Here is a 19,299-nt window from a genome sequence, read left to right on the forward strand (position 1 = left end):
TCCGCGTAACGAACCTTGTTCCAGCAAAAAGAAAAAGAAAAGAACTAAAATAGCCCATTGAGTCTTCATCAGCCATGCCCATTTCTATTCGTTCCTAGCAAATGCCCAATTCATCATACGCTCTCCCAAATGGACTACCTACTAGGTAGCAATGACTCTGGACTGTTGTACCGTTTTCCTAATCCAAGCAAAAGCATAATGTTCTTATCTCGCATTAACCGGAATTAATCACCCCAAGTGTTCACTTCCCTTCAGAATTCACGCCTTTACAGACAGAATAATCCCGAATAAGCCTCGAAACGGGCACGTTCTTCAAATGCCCGCAACCCCAAGAGCACTCATCACAGATTGGTACCGTGCCTTTGGCCAAGCCCTGCTCGGCAGCACGCTCTCGTCGGTGCTTCGCCAACAGGCCGTATTCCTCCCACGTTCGCAAATTGACCATGCCCCTGGCTTTGAAGTACTCGTCCCATTCAGTTGCCCAGTCCGGGTCGTGCAGGGTATTCGCCATTAGGAGTTTAAGGTCGTCTTCGGCGCTGATGCTCCAACTCCACTTGTGACGGGTGAGTTTAATGGTGCTCCCGACGATGTTGTACGTGGTGTCCTGGAACGACCTGCGGTCTTCGAGGTAGCTCCATATCTCGGAGGGGTCAACGGAGAAGTACTCGGCGAGGATTTCCTCGTGCGTAGGTTTCGGGGGGTGCCCGATGGCGTCCTTGGCGGTGGGAGTGCCATGGAGGGGTTGCGTGCGGCATCTGTTGTACGGCTCCCGATCCCATGTTGTCTGCAAGATATCCGCGTCGGCGAATGCGATGAATCCGTTGTGGGAGTCGTAGTTGTCCTGCATCACGCCCTGCGAAGAATCGGGAATGTAGCACATGCCGTGCTCGGTTGCGTCGTACCCCAAGGCGGCGTCCCCGGACCTGATTTGTTTTTCGGCCCTGTCCGCTGCAAATAGCGATGTAAGTTCTATGGTTAGGTGACCCTCTGATAGTTGGACAATGTTGACGTGTTTTGTTCCGATGGTGCAGAGCAGGCACCAAATAGCTTCTTCTGGGAAGCTGGGTATGAACAGGGCACGGGTGCAGCCTCTGTCGAGCAGACAGTGGTTCGCCTCGGTATGAAAGTAAGATGGTGTGGGAATCATGTATACCTCTGGTTGATGTTCACCACCCTTGCTGTCGAGAAACACCGTCTTTTTACTGTGAAAGTGAGAAACGACGTCCGCGGCTGCCTCGGGGTAAACAAACTCAATGATTGCCGTCTTTGTTCTAGGGTTTGCTTTCTTCAGACTGTTGGTCAGGACTGCGGAAATGACCCCTCCAAAACATCTGATGCTCCGGAGAACCTGGGGTGTGGTAACGTCACTCGGTAAGTCGTCGAGTATTACTCGGCGACTCTGTGGCCCTGGTTTACCGGCACTTGGTGAGCAGGATACGTACACACGCGGAGAATCAATGCACTTGATATCGTCGTGGTACTTTGGAATATACCCTTGATTCGGCAGAGTGGACGGCTCCTGTGTCGCGTCTGCGTTGAAGAGATCGTCACCGGGCAAGGCGATGTTCCAAGCATCTACTTCGGATGGCGGAGTCCAGAACACAGGCCCCTTGATGGGGCTGGGTCGCTCGGTTGCTTCCATGGTCTGCATTGTTTTGCCAGATGGCACCTCCATAAAGTCGGAAATCGAGAGTTGAAGTTGTAAAGTGTGCCACTAGTGGGAATAATTGACCAGCTGCAAAGAGGAAGAAACAGGACATGCCCTTTGACTAATGTCTAGTGATTGGAAAACTTGGTATTAAACCGTGTGAGTCAAGGTAATGAGATAAAGATTATTCGAAATTTATACCAAACCAGCCATGTGATGTTTAGCTGTGGTTGCGAGGTGTTGTGCTGAACTCTGGGTGAAGTCGAGGCATGCCTGTTGATGCCGAAGCAGACTGCCAAGGCCGCGCTGTTGTCCGACGGGCACCGGCAACAAGTAAAACTAACACGGGCAATATGATCTAAACCTGCGACTAGATTGTTCAACAGCTCGAGGGTTTGAGCTGCGGAAGAATTTGGTTGCTCACTAACCAATAGTTACTCCACGGGCCGCAACCACCAACACGAGTTGAACATATGGTGCCACCGCGTCTTGAATCCCAGAACAAGTTGAGTGGTATCCAGGGTCATTACTTATTCTGCTGAAATACGATGCAATGAAACTTCGGCTTTTACGATTTCATGGAAAGCTGTACAGCGTTTACGTTTTTGTTGTGATGACGGGCTGACACGACGCATGGAGTTTCTACGTCTTCCACCAACCCGCCGTCATGTCGACTGTGAAAACCCATGGTTGTTCTCTCCGGCACAAAGCACAGTTGCGGCTACTTGCTCGGCGATTTCCTGTAGTTTTTGGTTGGCAGCTGTGCAGCGTCCGTCCGTCCTAGTTGTGCTGTGTCGAAAGGCTCAACATTGACTCGCACTGAAGAAATCACCTAAATGCATTGATAGCGAGACAGTGTCTGCGTGAGATTTGTGATTTGACAGCATTTAGTTTTGGTTGAACTCTCACGTCAGCGTCGGGAAATGTTGGCCGCTACTTTGCGTAACGCTTTGAAAATGCGCAAACTGCGTTATTCTCATGATGAGAAGGGGTCTGGTACGGGGAACGAAAGACGGCGATGGAGTGATACGTCAAGTTGGCGTTGTTGGATTCGGGTAACACAGCATTGGGACATGGTAAGAAATTGGGAACCAAGCGGTGCTTTGCTGCCAATCAAGTTGGCTTTGGGTGCCATCCCAATGGCGCCGTGGTAGCATCAGCGCGTGCCAGCACGCCGTAGGGCTGCAGGTTGCGTTCCCGGAATGCATGTTGTGATGGGACAACAATTGTTCTGCATGATGGATGAACGAAGGTTCCAGAGTGAAATGTAATCGCCCCAAGATGATGCCGATTCCCGAGCCAACGCCGCCGAGGTACTTGATTTTGAGTACCAAGTGCTCCGTACCTGTCAAAAAAGTGGACCAGTGGTAGTCTCGGGACTGGTCAAAGGGCTTTCACTCTAGACATGGCACCGAGGAACCCCACCTTTCCCCCAGCCTGGACCAGCATTTGCCCTTCCCGCCCCCTAAGCCTAATTTGGGTTCTTGTTACGTTACTCAATGTCTACTGTGGCAGGAACTCCGGTACTCCGTATTGGAACGAACATTGAAAGTGAAAATGCTCTCTCCAGCGGGCGACGCCGTGCGCTTGGGAAAGGGAAATGTGGCGGTAGTTCTTGTTCCCGTACACGCCCGGATGGAGACGACCGGATGGCTGGCTTTCCCTCTCCGCGAGTCCTCACGAGCCCACGACTTCTCTCCTTTGTAAGATCTCGTGAAGAGCGACATTGTCCCAACCATCGTCATGCAACACGACGACTTCCGCTGACCTGCTACACAATCCGAACGCTCCAACTCTGTGTGTGTGTTCCGTTCCTTCGGCTGCCTGTTCGGAGCCTGCGAGGCCGTCGCCGACGCCATGACTCTGCCTCACAGGACGTGGAACTTCGACATCGATCGATTCCTTGATCCGTTCGTGCCGTCGCCGCCATGGCGTTTCCTGCCCTACCCCGTGGCACGGTGGTTCGGATACCGTAAGGCGAAGCCGAAGGATACTGGTAACCTGATGCCCGTTTTCTGGGCCTTTATTGGCGTTTTTGCGGCTATTCTCACGATACAAGCCGTGTCAAAGCGAGTGCCGTCATTCCAGGCGCGAGGAGCCCCCGTGATTGTGGGCAGTTTTGTAAGTCTTCGTGCCAGTCTTGCTCCATGAGGCAGACACTAATAATTCCATGGCCACGACAGGGTGCGGCTGCGGTTCTGGAGTTTTATGCCATCGAATCGCCGCTTGCCCAACCTCGAAACGCCATCATGGGACAGTTCATCTCGGCATTCGTTGGGATTGCCATCGGTAAGCTCTTCCAGCTGAGTGATAGCTTCAAGGACATTCAATGGGTTGGAGGAGCTCTTGCTTGCGCCTGCGCAACTTCTCTGATGGCTTTGACCAAGACTGTACACCCACCTGCAGGCGCCACGGCGTTGCTCGCCGTTGTTGATGATGCCTTGATTCACATCGGATGGTTCATGCTCCCGGTTATGCTGCTGGGATGTGCGCTTATGCTTGGTGTGGCGCTACTGGTCAATAACTTGGAAAGACGTTTCCCAATATACTGGTGGACACCTGAAGACCTGGGTAAAGGAAGAAGATCCATACTACGTAGACGACATTCAGCCGAATTGGAGAAGGTCGCTATAGACGAAGAAAAAACACTAGACAGCCCTACGGCGCCAGCACCGGCAGTCACTCCTAAAAAGCCGACCGTCGATGGTAGCGAGGATGACGCCGAGTCCAGCGACAGGGATCAGACCGGAGGCATGGGCGTGAAGTTCACTCACGCTCATCAACATGCCGGGGAAGTTGTCATTAGACGAGGAGAAGTGGTTGTTCCGGAGCATATGTTTCTTACTCAGGAAGAACAGCAGCTTCTAGAGACTTTGACATATCGACTGTAAATACTAGATGAGAGGGGGTACAACACATATCTCGAGCGTACTGGGGGGCATGGCGACTGTATTTTGTAGTTGGTTTGTTGCATCTAAATGGTTTATAGTTGGAATGCTCTTTTACTTTATCTCATAGCAGCCACTCCCTTTCAGCCTCTTTTTTTTCTTTTTTTCTTTTTTTTATCTTTGGCAAAAGGGAGAAGGAAGAGTCATCGGCGAGGGCGCGGAATGCGGATCCCATCCCAAGGTTTGTCTCCTACAGACATGTGGATGGTTAAAGAAGGCGCACGTTGAGTCACAAGCCCGTACGTTGCATTTCCCCGATTAGAAAGAAAGCGATTATTATGGTATATGCTGCCAACATAGCCGACTGGAAAAAGTTATACTCTTTCATCCTCATTGGCAAATGTGCCACCAACATGGCGGCACTGGCACATTGAATAGTCACTGCCGCTTCTATGTAATTTTTAGATACCGTCAGCAACCTCGCAAATCATTCCGTTTGATCAAAATCGAACCGAATCGCAATCTAGCAACACCTCATCGTCAACTGCTTGGCAAGTGGCGGTGACTGGCAGTATTACCCGTAAATTGCTTGATTGACAAATGCAGCCCAAGGCGAAACCCCTGGAGGTGAAGCCATTTGCCAATATCACCTACCCGAGGTATTTGCTGAGGTATCTTCTACTAAGTCACCGCCGAACCATTTGGATGCCGGATCGTTAATTGGGGGTTCGCCGATTGGTAGGTCTCGACCTGCAAGCCTTGCTCCATTCACTGCGCCTTTGAATTGCATTGCCCAGTCAAACCACATCACAGCATGGATTTCCCTGGATGAGACTAATCCAGTCTTTTGGAAATCATCCAAGGAAGCGCTACTTTATTTGGATTTTCCGTCGTTTGATTGCGTCAGTCCTTCTTTCTCTCGTCGTGTCACTTGGCTGATGGCCTATAACCACAGATCTCCGTTTGCAATCTTGCATTGTCTCGAGTTCAAGAAAGTCTTCGAAATGGCAGGTGAGGATAGGCCACAGCAATGGTTAGCGGACCTTCTATAAGTGATCTGGGAAATTTTCTACAAGAGATCGCAATGGCCAGGAGAGATACTTGGCCATACGTAGAATCTCAAGTCAGTCAAGGAGTCGTTGCGGCCAACACGAAGAATACGCCCAACAAGGAAACTTGAAATGCTGACAGAGACAAAAAACTTTATCAATAAAAGAGTAACATATGTGTTGACCGATCTTTGTTCTTCCTTTTTCCAGGTTAAAAGACGCCATTAGGGGAACAAGTCTTCGGGATGCTCTGGCAGCGGCTTGGAAGCATGATCCCCTCATCACCCTCAACCTCGTCTTCAATTCAAGATCAACTCACATGAGCAAAAGCACAGTTTCTTTTATACAGAGCGTGGTTTACTTGCTCAAAACTACCCATTCATACTGATGCCTTTGGGAATGGATATGTCGACAAGTCATTTAGAAGAGAGCCAGAAAGGGACGCAGACGATGTTATTAATCTTGCGGAGGGTGAAAAGGGCCTCAGGGAGCATACCTACTTCGATGTCAATATACCGAGTTGCTCACGAGTATTTGGAAGAATCTGCTAAGCTTGTTGCTTATGTCGGCCAAGACCACGCTCGACGTGCTGTTCGATTCGCGTGAGGTTATAAACGTCGAGGACATGCAAGCACGAGCGACAACGATCGCCTGCGGGGCTGTTCGGCAAGCAGCCGCCCAGAGGAAAATCTACTCCCCATAGACTTTGGCGACAGACTTGTGCCAGGAATTTCCCGAGATTTTCGAACAGGGAATATGTGTGTGGGTATGTATGGCCACAGCAAGAAGGAGGCCGAACCCCAACGTAGGATCCAGGATGGTCGCCAGCGAGCAACCCTGGATTCATTTAACGACAATATGCATTACTGGGTTGTATATCTGCAAGCCGCTTGCCTACTTGCTGAAGAGCTGCAGAAAGTTAAACCCAATGTGAGAAATAGTGTTGCCCAGTGCGGAAATGGACTCTTCCACAGGGCAGCTTCCATGACAAGTGTGTACTGGGTGCTAGCTTCAGTTCTGATATGGTATATGCTGATCAGTCATTGGGGAATCAGCAGATACACTTCCTGATCGAGATACACCTTTGCGGCGTGACGGATTATACGACTCTGTTGAGAAAAAAAAAAAAAAAAGGAACTCGTCGGCTTCGAGAAATACATCCATCGCGTTGCGGAAAGCAAGGCAAATGTTCCAGATGCTACGGCGCTGCGGCCTACGAGGCTGGAGAAAGCGTTTTAAGCACTTTGTTGCGGCACGGGACTTGATGAAAAGGATGTCACGCAGCGGACAAATTCACAGTGCTCTTTGAATGAAGTCGGGAGAATGTCAACACCGACCGACGCAGGAGTTGTTGAGAGCCAGTGGAACATTTCAGAGAAGCGCATGCACCAAGGATTGAGGGCTACCAGGATGCAGTATCGCTGTGTGCTGCATATCGTTGAGCATGCCAGACCCAAACCCTCAAGATGAAACCACACAAAGACGCAGCGTCATGAGCAATCTTTTCTCATTGCCGAAGCAACAGCATTTCTGTTCGGCAGCTATTTCGTCATGTTCTCCGCAAAACTCAAGGTCCAAACTTTCGACTCGTTCTCAACTAGGGGTGTGGTATATAGCTCTTGTCTCAAATTGAGTTGTTCGTCCAACCACGCTGTTCAACCCCAGGGGTATTTATTTCCCCAATGCTACAGGCTACAGACACATGAGGTGTTTCCAAGGGCTTCCCGCAACTAACTCTTCATTGATTCCACCCCCTTCTTGGTACGACACAATGTAGTCATTACCCGTAAAGTAAAATTCAACATGAGAAAAGGAAAAAAAAGGGTTGGGGCTTCTAAAATTTTGTGTCTATTCTATTTGGACAAGTATAGTCATAACTTTGTAGCAAACCAAAAGAAAGCAAAGCATCAATAAGTGATGAGGGCAGAGTACATCTTTGTCTGCCCCCCCCCCCCCCCCCGGGCACATCCTCTACCTGTGCCCCTAATCCAATTGATGACGTATGGCTTTTCTTGCTTCGGTCCAGGACCTTAGTGTTTCAACTGGCTCTTCATTTCGCTCTTGATTCTCGTGACAGTACCAGCTCCACCATACACCATGCCTGTGTACACCATGGCAACGCTCGCACCAGCATTCAGGACCTTCAGGGCCTGCTGCCCGTTGGTGATTCCGCCCGTGGCAAAGAGGACCTTCTGCTTATCCGAGCTTGCAGGCTGTGCATCCAACATCTTTCGGTACCGGCCAACCAGGTCCAACGTGCGGTCAAACATGGCTGGTCCAGAATAGCCGCCCGTCTCCATCAGCGCTTTCTGTTCCTTATTCGTGAGCCTGATGCCCTCGGGAACCAGGCCGGTGCGCCTCTTGGTAGTGTTTCCGACAATGACGCCGTCAACACCGCTTCTCTGCACAGCCTGAACAATGCCCTCCATCTGCGTGTCTTCGTCCTCGTCGGGCGAGACCTTGACCATGACCTTTGGCCGTGATTTTCTGTCCGTCTTGGCAGCCTCGTCCACGACGGCTGAAAGGAGCCTCGTCAGGGGCTCGGTGGCTTGGAGATGCCGGAGCCCAGGGGTGTTGGGACTGCTTACGTTGACGACCACGACATCAGCATAGCGAGCCAGCCTTCGAACACAGTAGACATGATCGTCGGCGACGGCCTTTTCGTCCCGCTCGTCCGTCTCCTTGTTCTTGGCAATCTGAACAGCGAGTAGTCTGCCCGATTGTAAGCTGCCCGGGGGTACGCCGGCAGCGCCATCCAAGACTTCCTGCTCGGTGAGGCCCAGCGATCGTGCAAACCGACGAAGACGATCTCTCAGTCGTCTGGCCACGTCGTCGGCACCGCGGGAGTTCAAGCCGTAGCGGTTCACAATGCCGTCCGTGGCGGGGATCCTGAAGACACGAGGCTTGGGGTTGCCAGCCTGGGGAAGCGGCGTGATGCCCCCTATCTCAACGACGCCGGCGCCCAGAGCGAAGAGGGCATCTGGGATCTCGCCATCCTTGTCCAAGCCAGCGGAAATCCCGATTGGGTTGCTCAACTGGGTACCAAACACAGATGTGGAAAGCTCCGGGGTGCGCAACGAGTCCCCTCGCTCACGTGGGTGAAGGCCCAAGGCATACAGTGTCTTCAATGCCGACGTGCTAGCGTGATGTGCTTCTTCGGCGTCGGGGAACAGGACTCGGAGTGTCGGCGGGACAAGGTATCGGTGGACGAATGCTCTTGTATCAGTCGTGTAGAGGTATCCAATGTACAGGGTAGCCGCCAGAGCTCCTCCGTACAGAATGGCTTTTGCGCGTCCAGCTTGCACGGAACCGCTGGCCGAGGACGAGGCCTGCCGCCGTGATCCGGGTATGGAGGTACGGGAGGTTTCGGCGCGGATGCGGGAGGCTGGCGAGGAGCGGATGCCTCTGGCGGCTAGGCGCGATCGAATAGCTGATGAGGACATGGTCTTGAGGCTCGAGGCCGCGGGAGCCTCTCAATTGACGTCTGGGGTTGCACTTATTTGGTGTTTCGGGGCGCCGGAAATTTGTCGGGTGTGTGTACTACTCCGTGTGATGGCGCTGGGATGGATGGTGCATTGTCCAGTTGAATGTTTCTTCATGCGTGACCTGACAGGTGGTAGTGCACTATCTGTGATCCATATAATTTAGGTGGCAATGTGTTAAGACGACTCGTAGCGTTCCGCGATGAAGACCTTGGCTTATTAAGGAATGGTGCAAATCTTCCAGTGTACTCCCCAGGTCCAGTCAACTGGTCTCTTTCTAGGTGGCTTACAGGGGGGCTTGGATCCCTGCATTAAATTTTACCCAAAATGTCAACTGGTCTGGTCAAATAAAACAGATCAATTGATCGCCACTAGTAATTCAGGAGTTACACTCCGTACGGAGTATAGTATTGACTCTATTCACCCCATGCCGTCATGTCACCACCTGTCAGTGTCTTATACATATGTCGTCTCTTTACTGTTGCGGTGCGACACTTCTCTCACCGAAAGCACGGTGATTCGTGGAAATGATGGCGAAACACCACGTGGAAAGTAGTCATGTCGCATGCCCTGGCAAGAAGCAATTGGAATGTTCTTGTCCCGCGGGGTTTGTACGTGTGCGAAGCGTCTGGTGCATGACGATCACGGGGAACAAAGTCGCACTCGATTGACTGCCATCGTGACCACGGATGTATGAGGGAAACGGGCCGCTGAAGTCAATGGGTGAGGACGATGGAGGTTTACTACTCCGTATGTGCGGTCTGGTACTACTACTCCGTTCTCCGTATAGTGGTGGAGATGGCAGGAGCACTCAAGGTCATTACTCCGTATAAAAGGTCAAGTCTAGTGGCGTTCCCAGCCATCTTCTGGGATGCCAAGAGCAGGGTTTCACGATGGAAGCTCTGGGCGTGCGGTGACAAATGTTTCATTTGTTTAAACCTGTTGACTTCTCCGGCTCGCAGTCTGCAGGATGACTCATTTCCCGTCCTTTGTCTTTCCATGAGCATATAACCTCGAGGGAACAAAGTTATACACATGCAGCCTCTCATCGCTATTCCAAGCAAAGCATACTATCGCGAAACCTTTTTTTTATTCTTTATAGAAAAAGAAAAGAGAGAGCAGTGGGTGTATGTATGTAAATGGCGTAAAAATAGTACATAAAATGTCTGCAAAGATTATCCACCCCTAGACCTCCTGCGCCAAGCTCTTCATCTCGACATGTCACTTGAGACAGGATGCATTCCATCACGGGACCGGACCCATGTCTCACATGGCAAGCTTTCACTTTTTTCTTTGCAAGGGGATCGCTCCGTCACCTCGTAGCTTTTGAAATCACCATAAAGGCCATGAGGATCATCCTCCAGGCAGAAGGCCAAGGTTGAAGTGTTGCATGGCATGACGGGCGTGGACGGAGATTTGTAGAGTCTGGTCTGAATGTCTCAGGTGTCGCCAAGTAGTGCTGGTAGGCCCTTGGAAACGGCTTGTAGATGTTGGGGCCTTCGAGGCCGGCGTCTGAATGGACTCAGTCCGTCAACCGTGTCCGACTTTGCATGAGGCTGGCCACTGGACGTGCATGATGTGAAAGAATCTCGCCCAACAAGGTAGCACACTCGACCATGGTACGACGACTTACGCACGGATTCGAGACTGCCTTACCATGATGCGGTATTGAAATGGACTGTGTATAAAAAAAATACCGATATAATTTTCTTATGCTACGCCGAAGCACTAGTTTGCCTGATTTGAGCAAGAGATCTGTCCTCCTCGACCCGAAAAATGTGTCTTGCCGGTCCGGCAGGGTAGTCGATGGTTGCCCCTTTTCAAATTTTCAGCGTCGATCATGGAGAAGAGTGACTGCCCAGAACGCTCTTGTACCACGGTTGATCATGACGGCCTTGGCCTCTGAGCAGGTTTCCGTTGAAAGTGTAGTGTATGTTCAAGGACACTATAAATACAGATGCTACATCACCCGTATCTTATCCTCACGGCGACTACTCGCCTATTCCAACAGTTTCTGCGAGCTTCGGAGCGAACAACTGGCGGGTCGACATGGGCCTGCGACTGTCCCAACAGCTTGTCTCAGTCCTCTCTTGTCCATATTCTGCATCTATCGTCAAGCTTGGCTCCGAGCGCTTTAATCCCCATGTCAGTGTCGGTTTCGAAGTTCTCGATTGCGGATAGCATGTGGTAGCAGTCATGCAAGCCTAACTGGTGGATGGCTCGGTGTAGGTGGTGTGTCTTTCAAACAATTTGATTCGGACAGCGCAGAATGAAATGTTTTAGAGCGAATACTTGATCTTGAAGTGGGATCCGGTCTTGAGAGAAGTGCTGCTGAGACGGAACCAATGTGTTGCCAGAATACACCCGAAACGATGCCTAGCTATCCCTCAAATAACGCCTTTGTGACCAAGTTTGAACTGGCCACATCTTGGCTAAACCATGGCGAACCTAACCATTCGGTCCGCCAAGCTGCTCGGAAATCGGGGCAGCATGGAGTCATTGTTTGAAGTGCAGAGTGCTTAGGCAGCTCAGCAACAGGAAGTGACTACCAGTAAGCAAGCAAGTCGGCGCTGTCATCTGATCTAGCTATCGAACTGACTGGTCTCAATACCGGATCATCAATCTATTGGTCAGCGGTCAACTACTTGCAAAAAGCAGCGACGTTGATCGTCAGTTCATCAGGAGAGCAATGCATCACGCTTGATGAAAGCATTAACGTATGGCAGAAGATGCAGAAACATACCCGATTTACCCAGATGGGACATGGCTTGCTGGTAGACCCGCGACCCTGGGGATAACCACCTGAAGCTTCATCATTTGGGAGTTCTCTTGAGCTCAAGGTCGGGACATTCGGTAGTCTGTTAGAGGCTTCGAGAGGCTGCCAAGCAATTGCTCGTGGGTAGAGTAAAGCTACTGCCCATAGCTAAAAGTCACCAGGGTGTCGGCCGTTATGCAAGGTTTATTTGCGTGTCTGACCGTCTATCTTTAGGTAATATTGAGGCGCGTGGCAGGAATGAGCATCGATGTCGATATGTGGATTATGTTTCTGCTGGAGCTCGGGAAGCACTTGATGCCTCAACTCCCGAGTCATGTGAATTCGCGCAATCTATTCCCTCATTGGCTCAGGGTTGTTTGCATGGCCTCGGTGCCAAGTGCTGATTCTTCGTACAGAGTAGTTCGTACTGTAGCGGGAGGGGTATGTTCAACATCCTGTCCATAGTAATACCAACAAGTGGCCGGACCTTTCCACAACAGCCCAAAACCTATTAGAGCTTCTTTCCGGAATACCTTCCTTGTTACGTCCCGGATGGACAGGATTGATGGGTTCAGCTATTATGCAGCTGACGGTTGGGTGTCAGGCGTAGCCGTGTAGGACTGGCCAAAACATTCAAGATCTTATTACTAGAAATATGGGTTGTGCTCAGTCGGCTCCCTTCTGAATATTGTTCATTGTTGGGTTTGACCTTTCATGGGTCGTCCTTATAACGTGTAATCCTGTCCCGGCTGGGTTGTAATATTCCTTTTGTACCTTCCTTCCAATACTTTCCTTTTAGGCCTTACATGATACCCTTCAACACATTTACCATGATCAAAATTTCTTAAGCCATCGATCAAGAACCAGAAACATCAGGACCATTAGGATGATCGCGAACCTTAAAACTATTAGAATAGAAATACCTAGACTACTAGATAGCTTTCCAATTCCTACGACCTGTGTAATTCGACAGTCTGTGATGCATTCTCGACCCGTTTCAAGCAGTATTACGTGAATAAGCTGTCCGGACCAGCATAGAATGTCCGAGATGCCCGTTGAAAATAAACCCCCTCCCACTATAATTATATATGGACGTATTTGCAAAGGCCCATGGAAACTCTCCCTTTTTTCATCTTCTGATTTGTGTCGCCAAAGTTTGCGCCATGCAAGATCGCGCCATTTTTGGCAACAAGTACCTTTTCGGGATCCATGATCCTGTGAGACGTTGAAGCAAAGACCGGGGCTTGAAATCTGCGACAAGGAGCAGTTTCTCGGCACACAGAAGCGAAAAGCAAGGGTTGGTATTTATATGTATACATATCTGTTTGCCGAGTTCCCGCATTTGGGATATGAAGTATTCCAGAACATGGGATTATGACCATTCTCTTGGCACTGCCCAATCTTTAGGCCGCGACGTGGATGCTCGGACTGGGGTATCAGAGTCCCAAGATTTCTAGGGCAGTCGAGGTGATCGGGATACCTTTTATGGAATAGCGGCATCAATGATGTCCTGGGCCAGGCGGAGACTTCGCAGGGGGGCCAGTGCCAGGCTGGCGCTGTTATTCGGTAGATGAGATGAGAAAACCGAATGAATGGTTTATTCCCAGGCCACTTGAAGTTGAGAGTGTTCCGATATCGAATTGCGGCTTTGCTTGCTCAAGCAACCGGGAGTGTTCTATGGAGCCTCAACGTTCAAGTTTGCCCCTCAAGCCACGAATTGCTGCCGCCAACGGTCGCATACAAGCTCTAACCCAAACTGTTGAAAATTCGAGTTTCAATTAGTCCATGGAGAACATGGCTCACGACAGGATGGGCTGGAAAATTGATGGCTGAAGATGACGGACAGACATGCGAGGCAAGGCGATCGACGCACAGTATTGTGATGGCACGCCTAATGTAGTAGCCTCGAAGCATCTCCTGTAGCACGTTGATGAATGCACGACATGGGCGCATGTCTAGTTCCTTTGCCAGTGCGTCTTTTCATTCGTACTTGGCCACAATCCCAATATACTGTCATCCTCAATCCGACATTGGCTTGCTTGTCGGCTTGTGTCGAAGTCTCGAATAGGACTCTGGTGCAACTAACAAACACAGCTCCCTTGCCATGATTCTATGTATCCAATATATCGACGACAAGCCTGGCAACCTGGTTTCCTCGCACAGGTCCCTGTCGTCTAGCCTGACTGAGGTGCTTGCCACGGACGACATTCCTGCAAGAACTCGGGCCTACGATCGATGCCTGAAGACGGTCACATCAACGCGAAGCAATTAACAAGCACAGTCGTTTGTTTCCTCGACGCCATGACCATTATTTGGTTGACGCAAAAAGAAGAGAGGAAGAAAACAAAATCAGCGCACGCCATGACGGTGCTCGTCTGGCACGACTCATCTTCCAACTACGCCCACCACCCCCAGGACTTATCAGAAACCTTCAAGACTCAAAGGCGGAATGAATGGTCGTGTGTCATGGCAGCCCCCCACCAGAGCTATGCAATACTCGCATCGATTCGTGCTGTCCCAAAGTCGTCGTCTTCGCCTTGCGTTTTGCATGAACAGCTAAGCCTAGCCCCCCTGTGCGCCGTTGCCAACCCCAAGTACGCACTTGAGCACCAAGCGCTTTGGTTACGCAGCTGCTTGCACGGACAAACTTGGGCCTCTGGCCCATGACGATCTTGAGCGATCTGCTTCTTTGTCAGCTCTGGTTCTGCAGTGTCGCATGCATGTGCCGGAGGAGCCGTGCAAGCCGCCAAGCCGCGCTGCCGTGATGTATGAGTGGGTCATTCGCCAAGGTCAAGCGCCTCAGGGCGCTGCGTGTCAATCGGAGGCCGGGATCGATACCGTGCAAAACGGGACCCACAGTGGACCTGCAGCCGACCGCCACCAACCTGATGGAAGTCATGCTCTAAAACTCTGATCGTCAAACGTTGACGTCTCTTCGCCTCTTGGTGAGGATTGTTGGCCTCAGAGGTTGCCGGGATGATCTTTCTTTGTACGCCATGTTATTGTGCCGGCTAGGAACCGCCAGTTTCATCACGGGCAGGCCCTGCGGCGTATGCATACCGTCACAGATCTGCTTCTGACGTCCGGGCCATCCTCCGACTCGGCGTAGAAATGGACAAGGCAGGTTGGGCCGTTGGGCAAGCTAATCATGTGAATCCCTCGAGTTCCTTCCTTGTCTCGAGGCTCCAGTTATCTATCCTTCTCGCAACACCCTTCTCCACCATGAAAAGAAGGAAGGAACGGGGCGAGAAACGCTAATAATTGAAAGAGCAAGTGCGGTCGGGATGTCTGGCCTCCTTACCTCCCACCTCCCCCTCCCGAAAAAAAAGTGTCCACAAAATACGATGTCTTTATCTGACTTCTCCGACGGTGCAAAACGTCAACGCACAAATCGGTCGATGCTTTGCCCAGTCTCGTCGCAGCATCCCAACATGAGGTGTATCAGTGACCCACACACTTGAGTCTTCCGATGTATCTTGCTTGTTAGTCAGGTAACTAGGTCTTCGCCATCGCCATTTTTAATCCTTTCCCTGGGACCACAGCGACCCTCTTTTCCTCTCCCAATGTTGCGTTGCCGCGCCTCAGTTGCAACCGATCTAGGGAACATATTTGGATTTTGCTTTTCTGGCTTGGGGCTTCGGGTTTGCGCGTCCCTGGGCCCCGGTGTCATGGCCTTCCCCCTTGTACCTAGCTTCCTTGAATGCCATTGATAGGACTCCCTCCAGAGTACATATTTCATGGCCAGATTTCCTCTTTTCTCTTCTCCTCTTCTCTCATGCTCCGTCAACCAAAAGCTCTCCATTTCTCATGATATCTCGGTTAAACTAGCTCTGAGACCTGTCTCAGGGCGAACCACACCCAGGATTCTTCGTTCCTAACCATGGCGCCTGACCCCACCAGTATCGACAACTCCAATGACAACTCCAACACGAACACGAACACTGCTAATACGCCGAACCGGAAGACCAAGAAGCGAGTCGTCTGGCATTCAAGCAGTCAGGACTATGGGAAATCAGAGGCAGCGGGGACATCAAATGATTCTCCGGCTGACGGTGGAGGCACCACAAGCACCAACACAACTGTAGCTCCCGGCAGTACGAATGCTGTTACAGCCGCAGACTCGACTCTACTACATTCAACTGTGGCTACGTCTACCAGCAACAGCGGGAATACAAGCGGCAATGGAAGTGGCACACCCATCCCTACACTCGAGGTTAGAGACCTCAGATCAGAGCCAGGTTCACCTGGGTTGTTCTCTACACCCCCTGGGGCACCCGACGCCGTGGAATTGAGAATGGCCCTTAACTTGGTCTTAACTGAAGAAGAGAGGCGGAGGCAGGAGCAGAGCTTCTTGTCTGTAGCCACCCCTCGAGCTCCAAGACCCGCTCTGAGACGTAATACAAGTTATGATGTTCCGGAGGAACGCGAGAGGGCGGACCAAGCGGAGAGTCGCGTCACCGAGCGTCAGCTTCGCTCCATGAATGACGCACGCCAACGAGCAGATCGTTTGGCAGTGTCAGTGGGTAGCTATTCTGCTTCTGGTTCAAGGCGAAACTCGGATGTTGAAGGTTCATTCCAGCCGTTCATCCGCGACTCAGATGACCGTGGGAGCTCCTTAACCGATGATGCTACTGTGACATCTGATGATGACCTCGACAAGGAGCGTTTAAGGTATCGCACCCCCTACAGCCGCCGACAACGCTTTCTTCAAGACCATGACACCGCGGAGTCTCTGGTCAGGTCTCACACACAGAAGGCCGGGAAGAGAAGTCTGTTCCATGAAGAGCCCGGTTCATCTGGCACAAATACACCTGTGTCCCGCCAAACTTATGGCAACGACTATGTCCCCCGTCCTTCAAAGTACAGAGGCGGTATTCTGTCTTCACTATTGAAGCTTTATCAAGATGATAGAAGAGCCCCGAGCAACAATACTAGCGGGCAACTCACGCCTCTCTCATCTTTAACTCCTGTCATGTCGCCTCGCCCCTCACCTCCGACTTCGAGACCTCCTTCTGAAGCTGGAGGATCGAGACCTTCTTCTAGAACTGGAAGATCTCGACAAAGATTTGCTAGTGGTTTGTTCACCAATCATCGGGCCCGTCATTCCACGACTTCCCTTACTGAACTTGTAAAGTCTTCCTCGATGTTTGCTGCCCCGGGTTCCAGCGAGATCTCCGACCATTGGTCAGAAACATTTAAGAAGGAAAAGGCGGACAAGTCCCCCAAACCCAAGAAGGAACAGATTCGAATAACAGTTCATATTGCCGGCATAATAGCACGACACCGATATCTCCTCAAGCTATGCCGGGCCCTCATGCTGTACGGTGCGCCGACGCACCGACTCGAAGAGTACATGACCATGTCATCGCGCGTTCTCGAAATCGAAGGGCAGTTTCTCTACATTCCGTCCTGCATGATTATCAGCTTCGACGATAGTACAACACATACGGCCGAAGTCAAGGTTGTTCGGGTGCCACAGGGCATCGACCTGGGAAAGTTGCGTGACGTTCACAATATTTACAAAGACGTCGTTCATGACAAGCTTGGTGTCGAAGAAGCAACAGATCGTTTGGACAAGGTCATGGAAAGGAAGCCCAAGTTTCACACATGGCTCAGAGTCCCCATGTATGGGATTGCATCTGCCTGCGTGGCGCCGTTTGCCTTTGAAGGTCGATTCATCGACCTCCCTGTCGCCTTCATTTTGGGATGCATTGTGGGCCTGCTCCAGCTTGTATTCGCCCCGAGTAACGAGCTATATGCCCATGTTTTTGAGGTTTCCGCCTCAGTGATTACGTCTTTCCTCGCTCGAGGCTTCGGATCGATCAACAACGGTCAGCTGTTTTGCTTCAGCACCTTAGCACAAAGTAGCATTGCTTTGATTTTACCAGGTTACATGGTACTGTGCAGTTCTTTGGAACTCCAGAGTCATAATATTGTTGCCGGAAGCGTTCGGATGGTGTACGCCATGATTTACACTCTGTTTCTGGGTTATGGAATCACAATCGGAGCCTCGTTGTATGGGATGATGGATAGCAACGCTACTAGCGAAACTCATTGCAAGGATCCTCTTGATAGGAACTGGTACTTCTTGTTCGTCCCGGGGTTCACATTATGCCTTTGTATCATCAACCAAGCCAAATGGAGGCAAACACCAGTCATGACAATAATGGCTCTGGCAGGCTTTTGCGTCAACAGTTACTGCAGCAAGTACTTTGAAGGAAATAGCCAGATCTCAAACATGCTGGGCGCCCTGACAGTCGGTATCTTGGCAAACCTGTACTCAAGGTTGGGCAGACACATGGAAAACGCTTGGTTGGATGTCGTGGAGTGGTGGCAGTACCGAGTTAAACCAAGATTCTCGAAACACCGCTCTCGAGATCCTGATGCATGGTCACTGCCTTCAATGTCCGATCCTGAATCTAGCGCTGCTTCTCAAAAGAAGCAATGGCGCCAGCCGCGCAAGGTTGGCTACAGCCTTGCAGCCGCCGCCATGCTTCCCGCTATCTTCGTACAGGTTCCCTCTGGACTCGCTGCCGGCGGGTCGCTGCTAGCTGGTATCACCTCTGCAAATCAACTCACGGGCAACAGCACATCTACAGTGGACACGAGTGCTAAGACAATCGGAAACCTGGACGGGACTGCATTCAATGTCTTATTCAGCGTTATTCAAGTAGCCATTGGCATTAGTGTTGGCTTGTTTATGAGTGCTCTCATTGTGTATCCACTAGGCAAGAGACGGAGTGGTTTATTCAGCTTCTAGAGAGCTTCTCGGAGAATATGGCAAAAACACTCTTAAGCTCTGGCACAATATTTGAAGCTTATAATCTGTTGTTGATACCGAAACACGCATGTTTTATGTGACGAGGGCAGGGTGAGTGGGCTTGGAACAAAGGCTTCAATCTCAATCTCAATCTCAATAATGGATTTGGAGATATCAAAGCTCCCTGGTTTCCCATGAGGCCTCGAGGGACCACAGGTCTCTATATATACAAGAAGTCGGTGAGCACTTGAGGCCTGAGGCAGGCCTCGCTTAGGTCCGACTTCGGGCCTCGTGCTATCTCCTTTGTTGGTTGTGTGACCGTTGTTGGCCCAACCTCCTTTGTTGTGGTCCAACCGTGTGACATTTTATCAGTCCTATCACACAGGCACTAGCCGGCCAATACACAGGTTGTCCGGCCCGTTATTAGTATACCATACCCCATGACTCTGTCTAACAGCGGACTGTATTTACACGCGTGTTACCACTGGGCCGTTGTCGCTATTTTAAAGAGCATGTTCGTATTCAGCATCGTTGTATTTAAAAAGGGGCTAGCGACGGGCGCATATGGATTTTCTGGAAGCATAGCTTAGAAAGCTGCATTGACTAGTAGTAGGCTACAGCGATATGTTTGTTTCTGGAGTTGGTTTAGCGTATATTGATAATTAATTTTGACTGCACAAATTAGTGAGAGTTTATGAGCCCAATAGTAATACATAC

General features: G+C 50.8%; 5 protein-coding genes across 5 annotated transcripts; 2 read left to right on the top strand and 3 right to left on the bottom strand.

Annotated features, from left to right (window-relative positions):
* Position 1: 1 nt before the first annotated feature.
* Positions 2-2,840, bottom strand: J3458_001315 (uncharacterized protein). The gene has a single exon (XM_007812099.2). It carries the CDS (start codon positions 1,673-1,675, stop codon positions 242-244), a length of 1,434 nt encoding a protein of 477 aa, XP_007810290.2. The 5' UTR covers positions 1,676-2,840; the 3' UTR covers positions 2-241.
* Positions 2,841-3,162: 322 nt separating this feature from the next.
* Positions 3,163-5,064, top strand: J3458_001316 (uncharacterized protein). The gene is made up of 2 exons (XM_066116655.1): positions 3,163-3,769; positions 3,832-5,064. Exons 1-2 carry the CDS (start codon positions 3,506-3,508, stop codon positions 4,537-4,539), a joined length of 972 nt encoding a protein of 323 aa, XP_065978541.1. The 5' UTR covers positions 3,163-3,505; the 3' UTR covers positions 4,540-5,064.
* A 1,799-nt stretch (positions 5,065-6,863) lies between these two features.
* URA9_1 (Dihydroorotate dehydrogenase (quinone), mitochondrial) lies at positions 6,864-9,115 on the bottom strand. The gene has a single exon (XM_007812097.2). The coding sequence runs from the start codon at positions 9,026-9,028 to the stop codon at positions 7,616-7,618; it is 1,413 nt and encodes a 470-aa protein (XP_007810288.2). The 5' UTR covers positions 9,029-9,115; the 3' UTR covers positions 6,864-7,615.
* Positions 9,116-14,837: 5,722 nt separating this feature from the next.
* On the top strand, positions 14,838-19,299 carry J3458_001319 (uncharacterized protein). Its single transcript, XM_007812096.2, has 2 exons — positions 14,838-15,304; positions 15,651-19,299. The coding sequence occupies exon 2, from the start codon at positions 15,703-15,705 to the stop codon at positions 18,580-18,582; it is 2,880 nt and encodes a 959-aa protein (XP_007810287.2). The 5' UTR covers positions 14,838-15,304; positions 15,651-15,702; the 3' UTR covers positions 18,583-19,299.
* On the bottom strand, positions 15,310-15,624 carry J3458_001318 (uncharacterized protein; the record flags this gene model as incomplete). The annotated part of the gene is made up of 1 exon (XM_066116656.1): positions 15,310-15,624. The coding sequence occupies one exon, from the start codon at positions 15,622-15,624 to the stop codon at positions 15,310-15,312; it is 315 nt and encodes a 104-aa protein (XP_065978542.1).

Source organism: Metarhizium acridum, assembly GCF_019434415.1.
Source record: "Metarhizium acridum strain ARSEF 324 chromosome Unknown scaffold_1, whole genome shotgun sequence".
In the NCBI taxonomy this organism is placed as follows: domain Eukaryota; kingdom Fungi; phylum Ascomycota; class Sordariomycetes; order Hypocreales; family Clavicipitaceae; genus Metarhizium; species Metarhizium acridum.

Bases quoted from the DNA above. Each gene is read 5' to 3' on its own strand.
- J3458_001315 (XM_007812099.2), bottom strand. From the start codon at position 1,675: ATGGAGGTGCCATCTGGCAAAACAATGCAGACCATGGAAGCAACCGAG.
- J3458_001316 (XM_066116655.1), top strand. From the start codon at position 3,506: ATGACTCTGCCTCACAGGACGTGGAACTTCGACATCGATCGATTCCTT. The intron at 3,770-3,831 runs GTAAGTCTTCGT...TGGCCACGACAG, and splicing joins CCGTGATTGTGGGCAGTTTT to GGTGCGGCTGCGGTTCTGGA.
- URA9_1 (XM_007812097.2), bottom strand. From the start codon at position 9,028: ATGTCCTCATCAGCTATTCGATCGCGCCTAGCCGCCAGAGGCATCCGC.
- J3458_001319 (XM_007812096.2), top strand. From the start codon at position 15,703: ATGGCGCCTGACCCCACCAGTATCGACAACTCCAATGACAACTCCAAC.